The following is a 23,329-nucleotide window of genomic DNA, read 5'->3' on the forward strand; positions in this document are numbered from 1 at the left end:
TGGAAGTCGCTCGGTCACGTAAATGTTCCTGGACCCCCGTTTTGTGGATATTTTGGATCACTGGAAGACCCACGGTTCGTCAGCGAACCCGGAATTATCCAAGTTCTCCAGGTAATTCACCAGGTTGTCGGTCAGGTCCTGCGTGAATCCGTACAGCGTGTGCAGGCTTGGAATCGAGTCGGCCCCGTTGTGCTGCAGGTCAGTGGGCAACTGCCCAGCAGTTTGTTCAGTGTGCAGGGGAGGACGGCTTGAGAAAGAAGTCTCATCTTGGTTCTGGTTCCGCTGGGCTGCTGCTGTCACGCTAGGATGCATGTAGCCGAGAAGCTGCTGGAGGAACGTGTATGCGCGCTGGGCGAAAGCGTGGTCATGCGACATGGCTTGGATCATACGCAGGGCCGTGTCGACTTTGGTGAGAGCTGCTCGGTCGTTGTTGTGTGCTGGTTCGATAACGTGGGAGACTAGAACGATGACAGCATTGAACACTGGGTGTCGGTTCGAGTCAGACTTTGCAAGCTGTCTTAGGAAAAGGGAGCATGTGTTTTTTCACTCACAGTAGTAGATGTTGAACCAATTTAACCCCATTGTATTTTTGGTATGTTCATGCCTCAATGCAACCATGTCGATGCTTTCCATCGCGGCGTTTATGCAGATATCGCGGCTAGATTGCAAAGCATGAGTGACGACCGAATTTTCCACGTCCTGTTCTCCCGAAAGACCGCGTAAGGACACCATGAGAGATTGCCTGTGGATCAGGATCTTGACCATATTCCCACGCAAGGCTAGAATCCAAGGTTGTTCCTTGGGCGCCTTGTAGTCGAGGATCAGGTGAGAGGGTAGGGACCGATACCATTTCCGGTGTTGTTCATCGAGTGGCATGACCAACTCTACGACCTTCCTGCCACTATCAACGCCGCTATTCAGCTTTGACTTGAAGGCTTCGATGATCCGGTATAGTTTGATGACCTCAATAGAAAATGACATGGACGAAGGGGGTCTCGGCATCGGAGCACTCTGAATATATTCGTCGTCCAAATCAGCTGGCAGACCGACAGAGCATTCATCCGAACGGATCATGGATGGGCGATCATAAATCATGCTTAGAAGCACGTCCAAAGTGTAGGCCGCGTACCACACTCTTCTCTTCGTCTCTCTTAGTGGGTGAGGGTCCGTGTCTGGTGGGTCTTTATGGAGGCCGAGGCCATATGCGATTCGGATAGCCAGGCCAAGGATGTTCCAGCATTCATTGGCACAGCTTGAGCCCTGGAGATATCTTGCGCCGATCAAGAGAGCTTGGACGTGTTCCAGCCTCCAATCTCGAAGCAGATCAGGCTGTATAAGTGAGATGGCGATGTCATAGTGTCTTCGTGCAGCTCGAGGGTTGCCTTGGGGATCGATAACCCAGTGTGAAGTGCATATGGCGAAGATCATGTTCAGAAGGACGAATATGGACTTGTGATGAGAACGCTGTTCCGGTGGACAGTGGAGGGCCGCGTCAAAGAGCGGTCGAATGCTAGGTGCATGGAAGACGGGCGACAGCGGGTGGCGAAGCGTGAAGAACTGGCCGAGCAGCTCACCCGCATTTGCCGGTAGGGTGTACAAATCTTCCTGTGTGAGACGGGCCTCCTGCTCCCGGACATCGTTATCGATGGTCCTTGAGTAGGCCTTGATGCTTTCATGACCATGAAGGGCGTTCAGTATTAGCTGAGTGAATGAGACTCCGCCCATAGACACGTCCGCGTCAGCCACTACGGTTGGTGGGTGGCTGCCAGAGGACGCAGCCGGCGCAGCGCTGAGGAATGAAGGACGCCGGGCCCTGGTACCTCGTTCATTTCTGTAACTTGAAGGTGGGAGCAATGTGGTTGGCTCATTGCGCGCAGTCGGCATGCTGTGAGCCGACTCTAGCCTGGATCTGCTTTCCAGAGCTTCAAGTCGTTGCTCGAGCGCTTTCAGGTACCTCCAATTGGGACCGCATCAGTCTGATTCTTCGGCTGCGACGTTCTCAGTGCTTACTCTTGCTCGACGACCACCGTATTACTTGAACCACCAGAGATGCCTCGCTGCATGTACACACAGCTTCGTCCATTATGTTCGCAGGTCGAGCAGGTTGGTCTCCTCCCATCACATTTAGTTTTCAAAGACCTGCAGCTAAAGCACGAGACCGCGACTCGGTTGCGGCGTCGTCTCTCCGCAACTCTGGCATCTTGTTTGGGTCCTGCCTCGGACGACATCAGGGAATAATAGATGCACTTCGACAGCGAAGTCGCTACTACATGCTGAAATGCCGTATCTCCGCATTGAAAGAGATTACAACGGGGAGGAAGAAGGAACCCTTTTAGAGCTGGGGATAAGGTCCACCTGGAGGAGTAAAATGCAATTCTTCACAACTATGCTCTTGGCATCTCCAGCTGGATAAGCGATAATTTCCTGAACCCGCCTTTTCTCCCCGGCTTCCACTCCAGGCCACGGGCCGACAACAACCTCCCATGGGGTTGTAGGCGATCATTGGCTTCTCGAGCTGACAGGGCCGCTCTGTGGTTGATTTGTTGACTCCTGTTAACTCCCCGAAAGCCGCTCCACCACAAATCCATTATACCAAATCCCAACGACCCGCCGATGGAAGCAACCCTTTCTGCAGTCCCAATGATTTCGCACCGATAGGCGACATTACCACGGGCAATTGCTATGAGATGCTAGCCGTCAGATTATATAGAACCATGGCCTTGCCCAGTAGCCAGCAATCCTTCATCATGACCTGCCGCTTTGCAGCTCAATACCAATATGGCAGCTGAAAAGACTGAAGTATCCCAACATGAACTCATTTCTGCAGTTGCAAAGCGTCCAGAGAAGCGCAGTATCGACTCAGTCAATCTGGATTCCTCGGAAAAGCAACCTCTTCGACATGACAAGGCTGGCCTGCCTCTTGTACCGCAACCAACGAACCGCAAAGATGATCCTTTGGTGTGCTGGTCCATAGCCAACCTCGAATTTCGGCATATGTCCAGGCCGAGACTGACTTGGACAGAACTGGTCACCCACTCCCAAGTTGCTCGTCACATTGCAAATCAGTTGGCTCGCAATGTTGGGTCCAATGGGCTCTGCGGTCGCGAATCCGGCATTTGTGCCAATGAGCAAGACCTTCGGTCTCAGTGTCGTGGAAGCGTCCTACGGTGAGCACAGTCCTTCACCCCAGCGTTTTGTGATCATCCCCTTTTACTGACCATCGAACAGAGTTGACCGTATATATTGTCTTCGGCGGTATTGGACCCCTAGCTGTCGTGCCCTTCGCGAATATCTATGGTCGCCGCCCAGTGTACTTGCTGGGGAATTTAGTAGCAGCCATTACCAACATCGCTGCGGGATATTGTCACACATGGTCAGGTATAATGGTCACGCGGGCATTTAACGGTTTAGCGGGTGTAAGTCCGTCAACAATTCGCCTTAGCTTCTCAAGTATTTGTTTCCCTGAAACATATGTGGGATTCTAAATGCAAAGCAGGGCTCAACCGTCGCCATCGGCGCCGCAACAATCTGCGATCTATACTTCCAGCACGAGCGCGGTCTCTACATGGGTATATATACATTCTTCTTGACCAACGGACCACACGTAAGGACCATCGTCTTCCGTTTCTTTGAGTTGTATTCTGACTTGCTCATGATCTTAGGTGGCTCCTCTTCTTGGAGGATTCATCGCCCAGTCCTTGGGCTGGCAAGCATGTTTTTTTATTCCCGGCTATATCCAACTCGGCACCTTTGTCCTGACAATATTTCTTCTGCCTGAAACCCTTTATCCCAGGATGGATGACTCTTTCCTAGAGCCATCCAAGGAGCTCACCTACATCGAGCTCCTGCTATTCAAACGCACCAGAGTGGTTTATCGCCGGCTGCGGCTACGTGACTTTACACGGCCATTCGAGATGCTGAGGTACATAGCTGTGATCCTCCCGTCCGTCTACTACATGACATGCTTTGGCTATGGCACTGTGCTCTTCGCCCTGACTGGCGCGAAGCTCTTTGCCCAACTCTACCATTTCGACATCGCACAGACGGGCTTACTACTCAGCATTCCACTCCTTGTTGGCTGTTTGATCGGCGAGTTCAATGCCGGCTGGGTGACGGACTGGATGTCAAATCGATATGCTCAGAAGCATAACGGTGAAAGACTGCCGGAAGCACGGCTGAATGCCATTTGGGGGGCGCTTTTGATCCCGGTTGGTATCATCATCGAAGGCGTTTGTCTGTCCCACAGCAAGACCGTCAGTTGGGTCGGTGCTGCCTTTGGAATGGGCATCGCTGGTCTGGGGTTGCAGATAGCAACCACGGTGCTGTATGCGTACACTACAGACGTAAGTTTTACCGTGCCTTGTGTGTATTGAAACGCCAGTGCCGTGTTCTAACAAGACTCTGTCTAGTGTTATAAACCCCAGAGCGCCGAGATCTCGACGTTGCTAAATGTCTTCCGACAGTCTTTCTCGTGTCTGATCTCCTTCTATGCGTATGTTGTCCCATGAACTCCCAGAGAACATATTTCTCCTAGTCTGTGTTGAGACTAACGGTGTGTTTCTGTCTTGCAGCCTCCCCTTCGGCGCCAAAGTGGGAATACAATACGCGTGGCTTACGTTTGCGCTGATCAATGCTGTTCTATTACTTCCGATTCTCTTGCTGAGCGTTTACGGTCCACGACTAAGAAGTCTCCCATCGCAGTCGCCCCCAACATTTCACAATGAGCTCTGACGAGACAGGAGATTATCCATTGACCGCTCGGGGAGGCATGAACTTTTCCAAGCAGAGGGGTTCTTAGAGCAATGAGGTATTCTCACGCGCAAGTCTGGTCCAGCGACATCGACGATTTAAGAAGTAATCCCTTCTTCCGGACAGGCATGCTGATGCAACCACTTACACTCCCGCATCTGCACTGCGCCTCTGACAAGGGGGCGAGGAACTTCATGGGGTTGGAGGACGAGGAGGAGGCTTTGATGCGTACATGCCTTGCTTTTTCGTAATCAATCCCTTCCCTTCAAACTAACCAAACCCCACTCCCGAAGTCCTCTCCCTCGAAGCCCAGCACCTCCACTCGCACAACGACACCGCTTCCATCACCCTAATAAGTCACATCCTCGAGGGGGCCGAGGGCCTTGCGCGCCACATGCATTCTTCACGCAGCAGAGAAGAAACACTCGAAACGGGTGATACAGGAGAAGGAGAAGGGGACGGCTTACTCCACCCCTTCTGGTACATCAACTACGTCGGCGCCGGGCAGGAAGTGTGGGCTCTTCTGCAGAACAGGGACAGGAAGAACAAGAAGAGGGAGGAAAGCAGCACCGGCGGCTCAATGATGGAGAAGGCGCGGATGGTCAGGGCTTTGTACGATCCGCACCGCGTCATGGAGAGGCGGGTTAAAGGCGGGTTGAAGCTTGGGGTATAATACCTACAGTACATATCAAGTAGGTAGGTGGGAGAATGGGGACGGCTGAGTGCCCAACGAAAGCAGAATCGATAGATGAAATGAGCTCGCAATATTCTTGGTCTGATTCATTGTTCGAGCACCGGCCCTTTTTTTCCTGCCCATAGCTCTAATTTCTAGTATCGTTTCCCCAAAAGTAGATTGCCAAAACATGTGGCATGATCGTCGTTCATGTCAAAAGCCCATATCTCCGTTATCGGGTCGTAAGTCTCTTGAGCACTAATTGCTCCATGTTAGTTCGTCCCTGCACATGTGTATCCAAGGGTCGTCAAAAGTCGTCGATCTCATCCGATGGAGGGATTGCAGTTGACCAAAAAAGCTGCGCTGAATACGTCTGCAATGCCCTTGTCAACGTTTGGGAAGCTTCCACGTGCATCTGTAGCTGCAATTCCAACAGTCAGAATCTCCAGACGCGGGTCGAATTGTCGGTCGGCGAGCATTGTCTGGAGCCCGGCTTCGTGCTTTCTGTGCTCAGGTCTCATTCCTCAGCACAGCCCCCGCACCGAATTGGTCAGCGATTTCGGCCTTGTAGCGAGCGAGGAAGAAGGCCCCGAGACTTTGAAGACGTTCCTGGCAGAAAGCAGTCAGAACGCTGCTTTGCATCGCACTGGATACAGCTCAGGAGACGTTCTGCACCCCGGGGATCCGTACCGCCGAAACCAAGCCCCTCAACCACCCATTCATATCAGTAAGCACTATTGTAACATCCTTCCAGCGCCGCCTGACCCAGTCTTCGACCCCGCGGTCTTTGTACCCCTTCCATCTCGCCCATATGACGAAGAGAAACACCAGACTGGCATCGACCAAAATCTGCCGCACGAGTGCCCAGGCCAACCATTTAAGCCACGTTGATATTCGATAGAATATCCTTCTCCGCCTAGAGGTCAGCTCGGGGGAGAAAGAGGAAGAGGATAGTAAGTGGTTTGCGGATAGTTGCTCTCGCAGTGCAGCAACCTCGGTCGAAAGATGCTTTAGGTGAGAATCAATGCGACTTCGCCAGTCCGGATCAGAAGGGGTTCGTCGTGAAGACAGAGGATCGAGAACCGCATGGGTTACTGGGTCCACCTCTTCACTCTCAACAATCTCATCGCTACCTCGTTGTGATACCGGTGACAGGACTCGCAACTGATTGGTGTCTGAGTTTAATCTGCTCAGGCTTTGGCCTTCCCCTCGTGTACTTTGACCGGGAGGTAGGCTTCCAAAGCTCGTTGTTTGCCTCAGGCCGGCCCGCTCCAGCCGTCTCGTGGGCGACTCTGCATCCTCGCCCTCTGAGCTCCCACTTTGACTTTTGATCTGATTCCAGACAAATTCCAGTTCCGACACGAGCTCACGGGACTCCTGCGTGCCAGAGGCATACTCCTTCATGGTCTCTATTAGCGTACTAATGTACCGTCGTTTCGCTTCGGTGCGGGACATGCCGGCACAAGCATGCCATGCGTCCCATTTCTCAATTTCCGCCTCGGCTTCTCGTACTCGTAGGTCTCGAGATGCATAGCGGTGGACGTTGTTTGACTTTGAATTGTTGGGGTCTGGAGATACGGAGGGCAGGGTCGGACGCGGGAGGATAGATTCGACATCGCCCTCCATGGACTGTTTGTAGAGGCCATAGAGACGTAAGCGGGCGGAGGGAGGCGGTCGTGAGGAGCCGGTTCGAGGCAGTCGGCGAACTGTGGCTAGAGCATGGACAAAGACGCGGTCTGCATCGAAGTAAGACTCTGACAGGGTGCCGTTAGGATATCAGAGATGGAGTCGAGACATACCCACGGAGTCCGACATGGCGCCAACTGCGCCCGAGGCGTAGTTGCCTCTCTAATACAACAGTACCGAAAAGGGTTGGTGCAATGTCAAATCGAAGATGTCATTCAAATGCCCCGTACTGAAGATGATATGCGGAGAAGGCGAACAGTTCAACAGTCGCGTGAGAGGGATGAGACGAATCCAAGTTAGGTGAGAGAGGCAAGACGAAGTAGATGTGATCATCAGTCAACTGGTTGAGTATGGACTTTAAGAGTAAGCCGAAAAGATATTGACACAAGGGAGATTGTATAGCTGAATGAGTGCCGAAGATGGACATGGACGGGATGGCATTTGAAGTGACAATTGGCAGGTGTAGCAATCAATTATTTGATCCTCTCTGCCGTGTCTGGCTGTTCTGGCTGTTCGGGATTCAACGCCTCGGCCTGAGGCTACGGCGCCGCATGTGACCGCCAAGCGTCAATATACACAACAATTCTCACTGGCAATTCTGAATCCAGTCCAGCATCCGCAGTCTCGTCGATCCGCAGTCACTTTGCTCTGCAGCTGCCCATCGCTACCTCCCTCCAACTGACAGTATATCCAGTAACAGTCTACCGCGCTATCCTCCCATCTTCTCTGGCTCCGCCTTGCCACTCAGCTCCGTCCTCTCTTTAACAATCCCGTGCGACGGCTGTTCAGGGTCACTGTGCGCCCCCTGTCGATTTCTGGTCGACTCCTTCGCTGCTTCGCCGCCCATGGAATACTTGCTCAAATCTCCATACTTGATGGTGTTTAGGGCGCTCTCGTGAGAGGCGTGGAGATGCACTCGCGGGACTGCCGACTGCGATAATTGTCCCTTCTGCGCTGCGTCGAATGCTTCCTTCCACCGGTGTGCACAGAGACACCACTTCATTCCATCCTTGACCCCGGCCTCGCGCAGGTTGTTGCCTCTCGAATTTGTAAAATCCAGAAACTCTTGGTTCACTGTGGCTGCCACAGAATGGTTTCCCTTGTCCTCGGGTCCGGTCCTGCAGTATCCATCGCGAAAGAAGCCGGTCGGAGGGTCCTTAGAATGCATTGCCAGCTGCCCACCTGCCACTGAGAGCAAGTCAGTGTGTATTTACGATGCTTGGAGTCAAGACTGCGTACCATTCTTGTTCTTCATCATTTCCTTGCTTGAGCTCTGAGGTGTTCCCGCCATCTTGGATGAGTTGCTGAAATACCGGCTATTGTACGTCTGACACTTTCTACAGTGTCACGAGTTCCAATCAAGGTCCCGATATCACTATGTCTTCACGTGAACGAACCGAGGAAAGAGACATATAACAGCTTCGGAGCCTCGCACCCATTTTACACGCTGGGGCGGACGGACAAGCCTGCGGTTATGAAATCATGACGTTTTCCGAAGTGTTTACATCACTAGCAGGTGAGACACGATCTCCAGATCCGAACTCATTGATGACAGCATGACTTGTCGGTTTTGGTGTCTTCAGCACAGCGAGGAAAGGAGACATAATATGCAAATTCTCACTTTTGCATTGTCTTGTCTGTGCGAGAAAGCAACATCTCTAAGCCTCGCTGGCTGGCTCAAGTTCACTGTGCAGCAACAGCGTTTGCCGATAAGATAAGAGCTTGTGCGGAATCAGTATCCGTCAAGAACTTGTGTTCGGCAGGCGGCTTATATTCCGGTTTATGTGCCTGATGCGCATCGTATTCCTTATATACAAGGCACGACCTTGTGTATTTCCTCCCCACATCATCGAACATAACCATGGATAACACGGACAGTCCCTCGGTGGAACCCACGATACCAAGATGGCGCTTCATCTTTTTAGAACGGAGTCTCTCTCTCCTCCCCGGCAAACACACCTCGGCAATGTATCCGGGGCTGCGGATAGACACCGCGGGGAGATCAACGGGGCATTCTCCTCAATTTCGGCTCAGGTCGTTGGTGCACTAGTTATGTCCGTTGACGGCAGTGTCGATCCGTCCTTTTATCCCCAGATCTCGCGAGGGGATTGCATCGCCTGGAAACCATGTTAAAGACACCAGTCTCCCCTAGACTTGCCACCACACAGCTCGCTAGCATTCTTTCTCTCCGAAAGTGTAATTGAACAGACAAGGCCACAACGAATTGGTCGTTGCTATGCTCAACAGGCATGGCTCACGAAAAGATGAAGCTTCGAATGAAGATGTCATGATCCCTATCGCCGTGGATGGCGCTGTCGAAGTTCCTGCTCAGAGTGTACCTCTTCAAAACGACCCAAGACACCCGCCAGTACCCGATGCCGACGGTATTGAACATCGCTACTTGACGTTTGAAACAGACATCCCACTGAACCCGGTACTACCGTCTGGAGTGAAGCATGAGCTCCCGCCCTGTCCAAATCTGCGCGACTACGACAATCCTTTTACCTGGTCACTGACCCGGAAGAAGCTCATGACCTACCTTTCTTGTTCAGTAAACATCACAGCCGCCTACTCCGCCGGTTCTTATGCATCGCCGACAGCTCAGCTGACCGAAAAGTGGGGGATCTCTGCTGTGGCATACAAGACCGGAATTACGATCTTTACCGCCGGGTTTGGAGTGGCTCCAATGGTGCTGGCACCATTCTCGGAGATAAATGGAAGGAGACCTGTCTTCATATTTACTGGTATTCTCTTCGTCATATGTCAGATTGGCTGTGCAGTGACCGATTCATTCGCGGGGATGCTACTGGCTCGATTCTTCCTCGGCGTTGGAGGGTCCACCTTTTCCACCATGGTCGGCGGCATTCTCGCAGACGTTTGGGTGACAGCTGACCGCAATGGGCCTATGGTCCTTTTCACCGGAGCAACCTTGTTTGGTACCGGTCTAGGGCCTCTCGTGTCCGGTTTCGTTGCACAACGCACCTCATGGCGTTGGGTGTTCTGGATACAGGTCATCACCAGTGGCACCTTGGTCAGTCTTGTCACCTGTTTCTTCAAGGAAACGCGCGGTAGTATCATTCTCAGTCGCAAGGCAAAGATCCTGAACAAATGGTATGAGCAACTGGAAGCCGCAGGAGCACTCGGAATGGAAGTGGAGGGTGGTAGCATCGATCCGGAAAAGAACGCAAAGAGGTATTGCCGGATCCGGTGGAAGGTAAAAGCAGATGAAGATAGATTGTCGCTCGGCAGGATGATCGCGGTCTCGCTTTATCGACCTATTCACATGCTGTTCACGGAACCTGTGGTCTTTTGGTTCAGCCTCTGGATTGCCTTTTCATGGGCAGTGCTGTACCTGCAATTCGGGTCAATCCCTCTAGTCTTTGAAGTCAATCACGGCTTCAACCTAGAACAAACCGGAGCAGTATTTACAGCCATGTGCATCGGAGCCATCATTTCCACAGTCCTCAGCATCTGGCAGGAGAAATGGGCTGCAAAGCACTACCCGGTCAAGATCAACGGCAGCCCAGAGGGCAGGCTGATGTTCACATGCATCGAGTCAGCCTTCATGCCAATTGGCTTATTCTGGTTCGGCTGGACATGTTACTCCTCCATCCATTGGATTGTGCCTACAATTGCCGTCGGGGTCGCGACAATGGGCATCTTCAGCATCTTCCTCGGAACCTTCAACTACACAGCGGACTGCTATCATATGTATGCAAGCTCGGCTCTTGCAGCTTCAGGAGTTTGCCGAAACCTGCTGGGCGGATCGTTCCCACTGGTAACGAATCAGCTATTTACGAACCTTGGTTTCCAGGCTGCGAGCAGCCTTTTGGGGGCCATCGGGCTCGCATTGACGCTTGTGCCTTGGGTGCTTGTCCTTTATGGACCAAAGATCAGGGCCAGGAGCAAGATTGCGAGTTCGTTCACATGAAGCGTGCTTGCTGACTGCGAGATGTGACTTTAGTGACTGGATGTGCTTCAGATTGAGGCTACACCCAACCAGTTTTCCAGGAAAGAGGCCCGGAGCTCGAGCTCCATCTTTGCGTCCAGACGGTATCACGGCCGACCGTGATCGCGAACAAAGGCAACTCTGCCAAGCCGGGCCTTCTGACCTCGTCCCCTCACGCCCCCTCTCTCCCTCTACGGTGCACATATGCCGTTTACATATATGTACCCCGGATCTAGAGAGTTTAAAAAGACATCCGGATGGCCTGGCCTGACAATCCTACGAGTAACGTTTCAGACATGGCGAGATTCCATGTGGGAAGCAATCAAATCTCAAGGCCCAAAACAACAGCACTTCTGCCTAATCAACCCCTGTCGCGACAGGGAGCGTACACACGGCGAGCACGGGTACTCGGCACCTACGAGTAGATACATGTCTTTTGGCCCCAACGGGGTCCCATTCTCCTACAGGATTGGGCGCCCCGGCATCTGTATAAGGATGGTGACGCATTTTGCGGGGTTACATAGGCTAGAGCATAGCTACTACACGCGACCCTGAGCGACTTTGACGACGTTTGCAAGTGTCAATGCAACTGCAAGTGCGGATTGGGCTCTAGCAAGAAAGAGACACAACTGATTCCATCCATCAGAGAGCTTCGACAGCGACTTTTTACAGAGACATAACGCTCTCAAACGAACAATGTACCTGCACTCAACACTGGAGGTCCTAGGCTTCTGGTTCAGCCTCGTGGTGCTGGCGGCGCTGGCATACTCGTACGAGCAAGAAGTCATCGGTGGCGTCGGTGGTGGGGAGGACGTCGCCAGCACCACCGGAACCAGCAAATACAACCTCACTCTCCATGTAAGTAGGAAGAAGAACTCTACGTTGGGTTACAAGTTCCGTGGATATGCAAATCTAGTCTTGTGCAACCTGACCCTTTTTCTCAAAAAGTTCGACGACCTCGCCACCAACGCCTCAGGTATCGGCTACGATCCCCCCTCGAACAGCACGCCCCTGCACTGCTCCGACCTGTACTTCCAATCCTTTTCCGTCGTCAACGTCGCCAAAGCCCACCAGCAGCACCGCCTCCCCGACCCTGTCGACCTTTTATGCGCCACGTCGGCGCCCAACGCTTTGTTCGCGCACCGTCGCCCCGGTCCAGACCACCCCTGGCCACGCTTCAGTTTACACCCACTCACAAACCCGTCCCTGGCCCGAGACCCCAATGTGACGTTTGACATGATTAGCATGTCCGTCTCGCCCACGGGCAACATCCCTCAGGACGCAATGGTCATCGTGTGGTTGAATCTCCTAAAGCTACCACCGAACCTCAATAACGTCCCCAGCGAAGGAGGCGGTCGGGCGGGTCGTCTCCCATTCCCTGAACTATCGCGTGGCGCCCCCGGGTGGCCGGAGGGCCGTCTGTACCAGTTAATCGCCTTCTTCGGCCCCGGACCCCATCCGAGCATGAACATTGAATGGGGGCGGTTCCGGAGACAGATCCCCAGGATGGGGACAAAAGTCGACACGTTCGAGATGTACGCGCAGTTCTTTGAGAGGAAGGGCCCCAGTGAGCCGTACCTCGAAAAGGGGGATTGGGAGGTGTGTTTGGATGATGTCGCTGTGGAGATTGCGAGGAAAGTAGGACGTGAGAAGGATGACGAGGACGAATACCCCCGAGGAGGGAGTTCCGAAACCGAGCTAGGGAGGATGTTTCTGTTTGCTGGTCAAGACGGCGACTTCATTGATGATCAGGAGAGGGGTGAGAGGCTGATGAGGGAACTGGGCCTGTAACCTAACCCGCACTGCCCGTGCGAACATACAAAGATGGGTACCTAGGTATATCAGTCAGCAATTACAGAAGGTACAAAAAAAGGGATACAACACGCGCTCGAATTTGTGGCATTTGTCCTCAGAGGGCAGTCGTATCTCATTACACCCCAGGTTCCTAATAATAGCGAGGACCATAATCCGTACCTACCATTGCCCGGCGTCTATATAATTGATCCGCCAATACCTACCTAGGTAGCTATCTAGGTAGGCACTGTAGGTGATTGGGCGTGATACACTCTCTCTCTCTCTCTGTTTGGTTTGTTTGGCCCCCCGAAAAACGGCAGTGGGGAAAAGGAAGGTATCAGGTCTATTCTATTCCTGACAAATACGTCGGGGGCAGAACCAAAGATAAAGACGTTGAAGCGGGAAAAAAAAAGGCATACAAGTAGATGTATAAAACGAAGTCAGATGACTTCCGAGCAACCGACAAAGTGGTATCTATATGTACCCTACTGGTGATCTAGCGAGTAAGTTAGGTGTACCTATTGTACTTCAGGTACACATCAAAGTGCCAGCCACGGCTCATTTTTTGCTTTTTTGAGAGACGCTTTCCGGTGTGTCAGGATCCGGGGCGCTCAGGTCAAGAAAACCTGGAAGGTATCAATTACCATGGTTTTCGCAGAATTTGTCAGGGGAAGAATTCCTTCCCCCCTTCGGATCTGATAATGGATACAAGTTCTTATTCCTGAACGTTCGGGTCAAAATCTCAGACAAAGCAGAACGGAGGGGTGGGCGAATTGGAGGTAATGTATCTTCTGTGGCAGAAATGCTTTCCGCTCTCTTAGATAGTTGCTCGTTATAACGGGGTATCGATCGCTTTCCATAACTTTACAAGACCCAAACACAACCACTCAACATCCGTACAGTCCTCCACAGAGGCAACTCCAGGTCGCGGGGCCCAAACCTCTGACCGACCCCGATGCCCCATCGTTCTCGTCCCACAACGCTTTCGATTTCATTACAGCTCGGCGCGGCCGAGCCGAAGTATGCTGGAACCGATCCACGGTTGTTGTTTTTTTGGTAACCTGAAACAAAGTCGTCCACTCATGACATTTGTCGTCAGCCCTTGAACGCCGTTCTCTAGCCCATCTAATATGCCGCATGTTGAATGACCCCAAATGCGCCACTCCCGTCCGTTGCGCGACTCGACGCAGATCACCAAAACAGTCGTCTCTGCATATCGTTTGTGAAAAAGCCGGTATCAACCTCCATTGGCCCGCTCTCCACGCCCATGGCATTGGCCATCCCGTTCATGCCCATGCCGTTGTTCAAGTTCTGCGCCTGTGCCCAGCTTGAATCCGCGAAACTCTGTAGCAGCATGGCTTCTGCACCGATGCCCACGCCATTGACGTTCGGACTTGAGGTGTTGTTATTGGGCGAGCTATTGTTGGATAAGAACGACGACAGGGCTTGCCAGTTGGGTGTTGATGTTTGGCTTGGGCCTGTTTGTTGTTGCTGGGTGCTTGAGGTTGTGGGGATATTTGGTTGAGACAGGGAATGACTAGGTACGTTCACCGGGGTGCTGGCTCCACTACGGTAAGAATCTGTGCTCATAGAACGGAAAGGACCGGACTGAGAATGCCCGTGGCGGTGGCCGTGGTGGGAGAGATCGACGGATCCAGGACGCGAGTGGCTCGCCGAGTTCAACGAGTGGAGGGGGTTATGGGAGTGACCGTCGTCAATGGAATTTCGGAAAGAAGATTGACTTTGTCCGTTAGAACCAGAATGCAAAGCACAATCCTCCTGCCATTTGCGGATATTGTCGACGGTATCAAGAGGGAATGACTCCCAGTATTCAATCCCGGTCTTCTTGTTCAAGACTGGGGGACTACTCCTCATCGTGTGAGGTCCGGGAGACGGCGAGTCACGAGTTTTCAGACCGAGGATGTTGAGGTTGGTTGAGGGACTTGCACTCAGAGAATCAGTTGCGCATTTTAATTGCTCGGTTGAGATAATGGGCAGCAGGGCGAGAAGCAGTGATTCAGCTTCATGAAGACGGTGCTCTAGGCCTTCGATGTAGCCCTTGGCAGGACCTCTAAGATGGAGCGTTAGTACCATGCTGGACACGCGAGAGAGAGTTGGGGTTAGGGATCGACTAGGTAGCACATTGGGCTGGGCTGGGCTTACCTTTTTCTTTGCTCAGGCCATGTACACTGAATGCCTGCAGCGTGACATTGTGAGCAGCCGGACCTGTCAAGGAGCACAAAGTCAGTTCCACTGCCTACTTCACATCTTTTACTGACAGTGCAAAGTGAGGTACATAAACAAACAGCCGATTCCCCAGTCGTGGGCTCATGTGCAAGGCTTTTGGTGGTTGGCCAACCTGGCCACGATGATGGACAATTGGTGGATGTGGGAGCTAGACCCCGACTTCAAATCATTGTGCCAAAACGATTTAGCCAGCAACAATGTCCCCGCGAAAATGACTGGAGGTAAGATTCTGGGGTAAGAAGGGACTGATAACTAATTCCTGGGTATAAAAGCGAGGCTCGTCCTCCATCTGTTTCGAATTGTCCTTTGACACCGTTTTGGTGAAAAGAAAAAAGGTCGAACTCACCGATCACCGCTGCACTGTTGACCCAAATCAAGTCAGCATAGGTCTTTGGATGATTTAATGTTGAGCCAAGATGGTCGATCGTCCTATGCGACCTTTACAATAGCAAAAGAGGTAGGTCCGACTCTCAGTAGAGAGTGATTGTGGAGAACTCTTCAGCACAGAGCTGTGATGACTACGTACCTTTTGTTTCTTCGTCCGGCACCCGTTGCAGGCACCGCTTATCCGAGTGGGCATGTTGATGGATGTGAATAGGGAGGAATGTTCAACACACGCAGCCTTGAAGGTCTTGATGGATGATGATCGACGAGGCCGTGGGTTTCTCCCAGACTTAAAGGGATGATGTCGAAGTAAGAGACGTTCGAATCAGGTTTGTTGGTGCTCCAGCGCTGATTATGGCAATCCCAGAACCAGAGAAGCTCGTTCTTGGGTAAGGTCGGAGTAATGCGGAGTCAGGTGAATAACCTTCGTAATAATCCAATTGCGTAACTGTGCCGACGAATGGCAGGGCTGGCTTCTGCTTTTTGGTGAATATAGGAAGCCCTGACTAAGTGTGTGCTTTGCCGAGCGGGAGGATTAGGTTGGCGTGGAACAACCAGCTGCAACCTGGGGGCTTCTGCCCCGACAATAAGTCCGCAGGACTTCTTCCTGGATCACGATGACCCTCGGTACACAAGACAGCCTGGGCGATGCACAGCGCAGCGTCCGCAGCCCTCCGTACTCGTTATGGGCTGGTGTTTGTCAAGTTTGTCAGTGATCTAGTGGTACCGTGGCGCTGCAGGTGTGAAGGGTTCTTCGGAGCCTGATATCCGATGCAGGCAATGGGAAGGAGACCTGGGTTGGTAGATAGAAGACGCGAGAGTGGATTGACGAGCTGGGATATTGATGGTTGATATAGAGCCTCGACTCAATTAGCCAGATGATGTATCAGTATGCCGCCGCTTGTAGAGGACAGGATGATGCGACACAATTTCCGCATACCCGTGTGAAGTTTACTCCGCCCCTTATGTCACCAAGAATGGGGTGGGAAGAAGTCTTGGTATATACACGAGGCCCAACAGGCGTGACGAGTGAAAAAAAGAAGAGATCACAGTTCAGGGATGATGCCCGGGCAATAGTTCGGACGCAGATGGTAGAGCAGATGGTAGATGCGTGGCTTTTGGGGGGCGGACGCTGAACAGGGCGGGAAGCTTACGCTCGGATCAGGACGTTTCTTCTGGAGGATTGTAGACGCGGATATCAGTCGGCCAGGCTGTTAGGGTGTATCATTGGGTCGTCTGATGGAGTAGAGGGTAGAATCGGTCAGGGAGAGAAGGACGAGAGGAGTTGCGTCATCGAGAGGAGGTTGTAGGGACAAGTTCGAGAGATGCCCTACCTCGTACTCGAAAATGGTGGCGGTCTGTGCGAGGAACGGGTAGTGAGCAGGCCCGAAAAAGGGCGCATGAAATGTTACAGTGGTCTTAACGGCGAGGTCGACTGTGGTGCCGACAGCCAATCTAGATCGAACGGTGACCGGACACCACTGGCATAGACCAGAACCACAGGCAAGCCCTTCGAATGGCAGTGGCCCTAACGGAGCAGGGAGATGCAGCAGGGGAGCAAGTTCGCTAACATCAGCGCTGACTCAAGGGGAGGGTGGATGGAGTTTGTGGGCGAGGGCCAGACCGAGAGGACCAAAAGGTACGGAGGGCACCCAGGGGTAACCTCGTAGGGGGAGAGAGAGGGAATTGCAGAGGGAGGTTTCCAACACAAGTCTAAGCCTGATGGAAGAAAGCGTGCCGGGAAATGAGCGATGCAGGAACGCAACAAAAGAGACGCAGAGGCAAAGGTCGGAGAGCAAATCAGTTTCGCAGGTACAGCGCCTTGTGAGAAAATGGTGGATGGCGACAAGGTCGAAGTACGGGAAAGGCAGTTCGTGGCTTGTTCTGACCCCCCCCCCCGAGAGTGGCCCTTGGTGGGTGGCTCTTGGTGGTTGTGTAGGCTCTATTGGCTCCCAGCTGCATGCCTGGAGTAACGTTCTGCCGGGCACCGCCCCGCCGCCTGGGCAGCATTCACTTAGGTACCTAGTAGTACTTGGGTGAGGCGGGCAGTATTTGTGATGGCACTGACGGGGAGAGTCGGTGCCAACCTGGAATGCATGCCCTCGGGCCTCCAGGACCAGGAAGCCTCCTGCTCACCACCAGCACTACCTACGAACTACCTAACTACCTACAGGCCTCGTGCGAGCCTGCTCCGTGCGAAGCTGCGGGCGCCCCGACGTCATTCCGCTGGCTCCTGTGGTGGCTCCATACTCTGTACCAGCACGCACTCCACCTCTGACCTGAATTACCTCCAGATCTTCGATTCAAGAAGCACTAGCTATCTTCTCGTCCGCGTCTCGGTTTCCTCCTCCACTTACGTATCTGCTGGTAATCTACAGTATAGGTAACCGTCGCGTCTGTTGCGATCCAATTTGCATACATCCTCCGTCCTACCACACATGTGACAATCACAACACCATTCCAACCTCACCTGCCGGATTTCCGAGGTCAGACTAGACAAGAACAGAAGTCTTCCCTCCCCAAGGCGTCGGGTACCGACGGGAAACTCCAATGGTCACCAGTCTGCAGATCCTGCGAAGAACTTCCTGATACAAGGTAGATTCATACTTGGAGTAACCTGGCCTGTGGCAATTGTCCCGTATCTTATCTCACGCAGATCCCAGTCTCTTTGATTTGCGCAGCCTTCAGCACCCCTTCTATCCGTTGTCTGGTTGAGAACAAAGGCATGGCCTTGGCCTTGAAGCGAATTCCGTTCCCCTCGATATCCGGTAGTTCACTGTTTGTCGGCGATGGCTTTTTCTTGTGCGGCTCCGGCCTTTAGTACACGCAATCAGAACCGCAAATCAGTCATGGCCAAGATCCATATCGTATAGCCGGTGCCTCTCCTGCGCGGCCATGAAGGGCTCAGGTCAGGAGGAGACACCTCGTTTCTTGATCCCCGAGAGAATCTGGGCGCTACGGCTCCAGTTTGTGATTTTGACCCTGGGAACATCTCACATCTCCGTTGCCACGGCCTCGGAAGCCATTTGATTGCCAGGAAACTCGTCTTCCAGCGGACCGCTCACATTGGAGCTGTCCGACTGCACTCGCGTAGCGTTCTGTTGCGTGTTGGGCAGAATCCGGCTGTTTCGCGAAACACAGTTGCTTCGGTGAGTCATTGTTCTTCAGCTGAGATCATTCGGTGCTGCAGAGAAATCCCTTTTCGAGGTGTCATGCATTGCCGATATCGAATGGATTGCATATCAGCTTTTCCCCCTCCTCTTCTCTCCCTCATCACATCCTAGGTGAGTGAGGGGGCACGACTAGGTTGTAGAACATCCAGATGAATGTCCGGATGTGTCTCTGATGTGTCCGTCGGTGGTAACGCAGGTGGCAGAACATTGCTTGCGGCGCGTCGACTGACTGGAAGGTTGTCTGCGGGAGGAGACGGGCGAGGCAAGACGAGACGAAACACACAAGAGGTGAGTTGAACGAAGATGAGTATATATGGCGGAGCTCGTGATGCGATGCGGCGCGATGATTTGGGGCAGTGATATGAGCAAGGTTCGGTCGAGCGTGGCAATGGCTGAAGGTTGGTTCAGCTGGGATTGTCTTGAGTGAAGCGGGCTTTCTTTCAGGTAGAGATGATGTCTTTTCTCCTGCTCACGTCTGCCTATTTCTAGTGACCTCCTCGGTCAGATCTGAGAAGATCAAGATACTCTCACCTGAAGATCACAGTGGAAAGAGAGTGACAATGGTGCTTGGGGTCGTGCTCATGGTTTACAGGTCTTGTCGTCTGGGAGGTCACGCAACCATCGTAAGAGGCCGCCCAATCAGGAACCATGGGGGAGAAAACAAGGAACTTCCCCAGGCAGTGTTGCGCAAGCCGCCATTGGACCCTGTGCCTCGATCAGACTGGCTTGCGTGGAGCGTGGCTTGACTGCCGAGCTGCATAGCCCTTTCCAGGTTCTTTCGCCATGAGGCACAAAGAGATCAGCTAGGTGTAATTACTTGGTAGCGTCGACGCAATGCCCACCACTGCAGGGCAGGGCCAGGCGACAAGCAACAAGCCACACGCCACACGAGGCTTGGACCCTCGCTACGTCTCACACTCCAGACAAAAGCTGAAGCGACAGACGATTGGTCGGCAGAACAATATACCGGACCACTCTGCTCTGGCAAGCCACTCACTACCGACAATAACCACATTACTGTGGCATCCCTCCTTGCATTCATTTCCAGGGTTGATGATCGTCGCCCTTGCATGCATCCCAGCTGCGACTGGCCTACAACCCTAGTTCGAGGAAGGCCAGGCCAGGGTTGACTAGGTATGTGGGTAGAATTATCCCAGTGATCCGAAAATATGGTCGCCCTCTCGCATCGCATGCAGATGCCAACGAGCCCGAAAAGAAATGTCCGACGCGCCACAGCCACATCTTCAGCCTCAGGGGAGGGTCTTTTGATATCTCTCTCTCTCCCCCCCCCCCCTCTCTCGTTCAATGGCTGTAGGAAGAAGAATCGTGAATTCCAATCGTCGCTCTCTATCATACTATCCTGTCCTACGGAACGAGGCCTTGATACACCCGTTGGCGCACGGACTTGTCTACATAGGGCATGTAGAAACCGATTGAGTGGGTTGGGTTCCTGGCGTCTACGTGGTATGGTATGGAGATTACTGCAGATAGGCAGCTCGGCAGGACCCCTGTAGATACTAGCATACTAGCATCAGTTACTGTATGTACCTACCTGAACTTCCCTGCGTATGTACCTCGTAGATACATACATCCGTCCCCATAGAAAGGTGGAGGTCTTCACCCACGCACTCCGTAGATACCTATCTACAAGGAAACAATGCATAAAACGGGGGTGGGTGGGGGTGCACACTCGACCCCCGGCATAAGGCTGAAGCAGGAGGCTGAACGTTGAGGCACATGGAAACTACCTACCTATACGAGTCGGCTCACCTAAACCATGCGGTTCCCAAACGCACTGGACGCTGGCACTGGCACTGGCACTGACTGCCAGGTCTCCGGACTCTGATCGTTATCGGTGTCGACGAGGCTACGGGGGTTACGTACATGTACATTCCTCCCTCAATCCATCTGTACTTACCTGGGTAGGGTAGTGTGGCCTGACTTTCTCTCGTGCAATCCCCCCCTACTAGGTATCGGTGCCATTGCTTGGGCGACGTCATCAATTTTATCAGGAATAACGAGAAGGAGCCGCAAGATGCGTCCGTGAAGCCCAAGGGTTGAGTCATCCTGTTGATGGGTGCGTGGACGCGCGGAATATGGATTTCGATGTTTATTCATCCTCCGTTTTGTCCAAATCACTATCTTTAATTATCTTAGTTTCTCGTCAACCATGCTGTAGTTTCCCAAAATCACAGATCCTTCTTGCTCGCCTCAGCATACCCAAAAGAGAAAAAGCCCACTCTATTAGTTGTCGCTTGCATTGAGATCAAATACACATCATGACATCTTCCTACTCTTGGCTTTTTCTTCCACAGGGTAGGTGGACTGTTCACCCAGGGAATCCAGCATTCCCCATTGACCCGGCTCCTACATTAGCCATGGGGACTTCTTCCTTCATGCCAGGCGGACCCTGCCCATACATCAAAAACTGCAGCCCCAAATACACATCACAACAAGCCTGGAAGATGCCGCACAGGCGGAACGGCCAGGGTATAAACTCCTTGCTGAGGAAGAAATAGCTCATTTTCATGGTGTCGCCCGCCAACCAGTTGATGATGACGGAGAGCCGGAACCCTTTGCAAGACCGGGCTCGGTGGTTTTTGAGGATTTGTGGGACAGGGAGGATGGCTTCGACCGCGAGCCCGAAGTAGCCGAGGAAGGTGACGTAGAAGGGAGTCTGGGAAATAAAGGGGAGGAAGAGGTGGATGAAGAGCAGGGTTGTGGTGAAGTACGCGAGGAAGACAAAGTACCTGTTTCCCGTTGTCTTCTGTTAGCATCCCCGGCCATGGACGGGAGCAGGAAAGCCAAAGGTAAGAGCTTACGGCTTTGTGGCATTCCACTGCCAGAACCCAAAGGGTCTCCTCCCCTCCGTCAAAAAGTCCATCAACATGCCTTTGTTTCCTGGGGTGTTATGCGTATACCCGTGAAATGGTGTATGATGCACTCCGCCTTTTTCGCTCCCACCGGATGGGGCTCGGTTGTCTAGTGCGACCTTCAAGAGGATGAGTTGCACGACGATCATGAGCGAGGCCTGGATGAGGAGCGATTTGTCGTAGTAGGCGCCAAACCAGTAGAAGACCCTACGCGACAGGTGATGCCGTCAGTCCCAACTTTCCTCATATCACGTACATATAGATAGCGTCCACGGCGCAGGAGCAGTAAGAGGAAGAGAAGGGCGCGTACTTGAGGATCGACGCAACCAGCATGATGAGAGGGATATCGAGGGAGAAGCCATCGCACGACTTTTTCCGGTGTATCGATGCGATTTGATCGGCGTAGGAGGTGATGGGCGACAAGACTAAACTGTTCCGCAGACATCAATCAGCCCGAACGTCTCCGCACACCGGTCTTCTGGTAAGAGGACTCACAATATGGGCGCGAGATAGTCCACGAGCAACTGGACTAGACCCCACATCTTGTCGATGTCTAGCCAGGCCGGCAAGGAGATTGAGTGACCTTCTACATCAACCCCCATTGTCTCGGTTCAGCCAAAGAAATTCCGGGATGAAAGGAGGTGGACTACGCTGCCCCCAAAAGGACATACACACCTTCAACAAGACATATGTTTCGAGGAGGGAGAAATGAGGGAACGGGCACAGTCAGCGTCGGGGGACACCGCAATTGAAGTCTGCGATTACTGGTGATGGACACATCCGAGAGATCCTGAACTTGTGCACCTGTTGTTCAGGAACAAGTAAAGCGCTGGGTTAAGATGAGCGTTGTGATTGGCGGAACAGAGGAAGGACCATCCGTTCTCCGAGGTCACGTGTGGCCTTATAGATTTCCCAGATTCCCTTGTTCCACTCGTACTCGCTCCTTCTAATATGGCTCTTCTGATCCAAATCTTCTTGGTCAAGTATGTTCGCTCGCTTTTGTACGTCTCATCATCGTATCTTTGTTCTGGGAAGCACTAAAGGTGAGCTATCACTAATCAAGGTCTCTGAGAGAGATATAGATGTCTGCGCCTTGTTGGTGGCCAGGTCTTGTTGCTCTCAATACTTGACATTGTACACAGACTCCTCCAGCACAGTCCTTTGTCATAGTGTCATACATCAGCTGGTCAAGTCATCTTCGTTCTCTGATTGCTTATTCTACGTCGTTGGATTGCCTCTATCGCAGCGGGAAATGCTCATGGAGGATATTGGTTTCCTCCTAGAAATGAACCTAAAGTCTCGCCATGTCTTTACATCAAACGCTTTATATAGCGCTGACCAGTCCAACCGACCGGTTTCATGATCTCAAGGTACCAGTGGTGATAAGCGAGCGCACATATTCGACTAGCCGCCCAGATGGCAAGACGTTTACGCTAGAAGCTGTTCGATACTTGTCCTGGGCCAACCACAGTGCTTTCCAAGCAGCCATCAGTTGTACAATGCCAGAAGTATACCCTCGGTGTTACAAACTACTCGCCCGCATGGGCCGAAACACAAAATATGGAAATCGTGTGGGAAAGCAGCGGTTCGGTGCTCGTAACGTGGATAAATTGTTTTGCCACGGGCGGGTTCGGCAGATTTTCGACTTCAAGGCCCCCGCGCAGTGTGGCAACCAGTCAACGGCTCGTTCACTAGCTTGGAGCATACTCGTAGGATAGATCATCGACCTCTTCGAACGCCCTGATGTCAAAGTGGAGAGCGCAGACCACCACGCGCTGTTATCTTTCGGCCCAAAATACAG

The 23,329-nt window shown here is 52.6% G+C and overlaps 9 protein-coding genes across 9 annotated transcripts; 4 read left to right on the top strand and 5 right to left on the bottom strand.

Annotated features, from left to right (window-relative positions):
* Positions 1-57: 57 nt before the first annotated feature.
* Z520_04930 (uncharacterized protein) lies at positions 58-1,884 on the bottom strand (the record flags this gene model as incomplete). The annotated part of the gene is made up of 2 exons (XM_016775434.1): positions 58-482; positions 552-1,884. The coding sequence occupies 2 exons, from the start codon at positions 1,882-1,884 to the stop codon at positions 58-60; spliced, it is 1,758 nt and encodes a 585-aa protein (XP_016633477.1).
* An 894-nt stretch (positions 1,885-2,778) lies between these two features.
* On the top strand, positions 2,779-4,731 carry Z520_04931 (uncharacterized protein; the record flags this gene model as incomplete). Its single annotated transcript, XM_016775435.1, has 7 exons — positions 2,779-2,958; positions 3,023-3,167; positions 3,229-3,416; positions 3,497-3,604; positions 3,663-4,343; positions 4,410-4,492; positions 4,572-4,731. 7 exons carry the CDS (start codon positions 2,779-2,781, stop codon positions 4,729-4,731), a joined length of 1,545 nt encoding a protein of 514 aa, XP_016633478.1.
* A 412-nt stretch (positions 4,732-5,143) lies between these two features.
* Positions 5,144-5,422, top strand: Z520_04932 (uncharacterized protein; the record flags this gene model as incomplete). The annotated part of the gene is made up of 1 exon (XM_016775436.1): positions 5,144-5,422. The coding sequence occupies one exon, from the start codon at positions 5,144-5,146 to the stop codon at positions 5,420-5,422; it is 279 nt and encodes a 92-aa protein (XP_016633479.1).
* Positions 5,423-6,079: 657 nt separating this feature from the next.
* On the bottom strand, positions 6,080-7,237 carry Z520_04933 (uncharacterized protein; the record flags this gene model as incomplete). The annotated part of the gene is made up of 2 exons (XM_016775437.1): positions 6,080-7,158; positions 7,222-7,237. 2 exons carry the CDS (start codon positions 7,235-7,237, stop codon positions 6,080-6,082), a joined length of 1,095 nt encoding a protein of 364 aa, XP_016633480.1.
* A 580-nt stretch (positions 7,238-7,817) lies between these two features.
* Z520_04934 (uncharacterized protein) lies at positions 7,818-8,399 on the bottom strand (the record flags this gene model as incomplete). The annotated part of the gene is made up of 2 exons (XM_016775438.1): positions 7,818-8,296; positions 8,348-8,399. 2 exons carry the CDS (start codon positions 8,397-8,399, stop codon positions 7,818-7,820), a joined length of 531 nt encoding a protein of 176 aa, XP_016633481.1.
* A 945-nt stretch (positions 8,400-9,344) lies between these two features.
* Positions 9,345-11,039, top strand: Z520_04935 (uncharacterized protein; the record flags this gene model as incomplete). Its single annotated transcript, XM_016775439.1, has 1 exon — positions 9,345-11,039. The coding sequence occupies one exon, from the start codon at positions 9,345-9,347 to the stop codon at positions 11,037-11,039; it is 1,695 nt and encodes a 564-aa protein (XP_016633482.1).
* A 714-nt stretch (positions 11,040-11,753) lies between these two features.
* On the top strand, positions 11,754-12,848 carry Z520_04936 (uncharacterized protein; the record flags this gene model as incomplete). The annotated part of the gene is made up of 1 exon (XM_016775440.1): positions 11,754-12,848. One exon carries the CDS (start codon positions 11,754-11,756, stop codon positions 12,846-12,848), a length of 1,095 nt encoding a protein of 364 aa, XP_016633483.1.
* A 1,194-nt stretch (positions 12,849-14,042) lies between these two features.
* Positions 14,043-14,945, bottom strand: Z520_04937 (uncharacterized protein; the record flags this gene model as incomplete). Its single annotated transcript, XM_016775441.1, has 1 exon — positions 14,043-14,945. The coding sequence occupies one exon, from the start codon at positions 14,943-14,945 to the stop codon at positions 14,043-14,045; it is 903 nt and encodes a 300-aa protein (XP_016633484.1).
* A 6,039-nt stretch (positions 14,946-20,984) lies between these two features.
* On the bottom strand, positions 20,985-22,070 carry Z520_04938 (uncharacterized protein; the record flags this gene model as incomplete). The annotated part of the gene is made up of 4 exons (XM_016775442.1): positions 20,985-21,405; positions 21,478-21,735; positions 21,839-21,958; positions 22,024-22,070. 4 exons carry the CDS (start codon positions 22,068-22,070, stop codon positions 20,985-20,987), a joined length of 846 nt encoding a protein of 281 aa, XP_016633485.1.
* Positions 22,071-23,329: the final 1,259 nt, after the last annotated feature.

Source organism: Fonsecaea multimorphosa (assembly GCF_000836435.1).
Source record: "Fonsecaea multimorphosa CBS 102226 unplaced genomic scaffold supercont1.8, whole genome shotgun sequence".
NCBI lineage: Eukaryota > Fungi > Ascomycota > Eurotiomycetes > Chaetothyriales > Herpotrichiellaceae > Fonsecaea > Fonsecaea multimorphosa.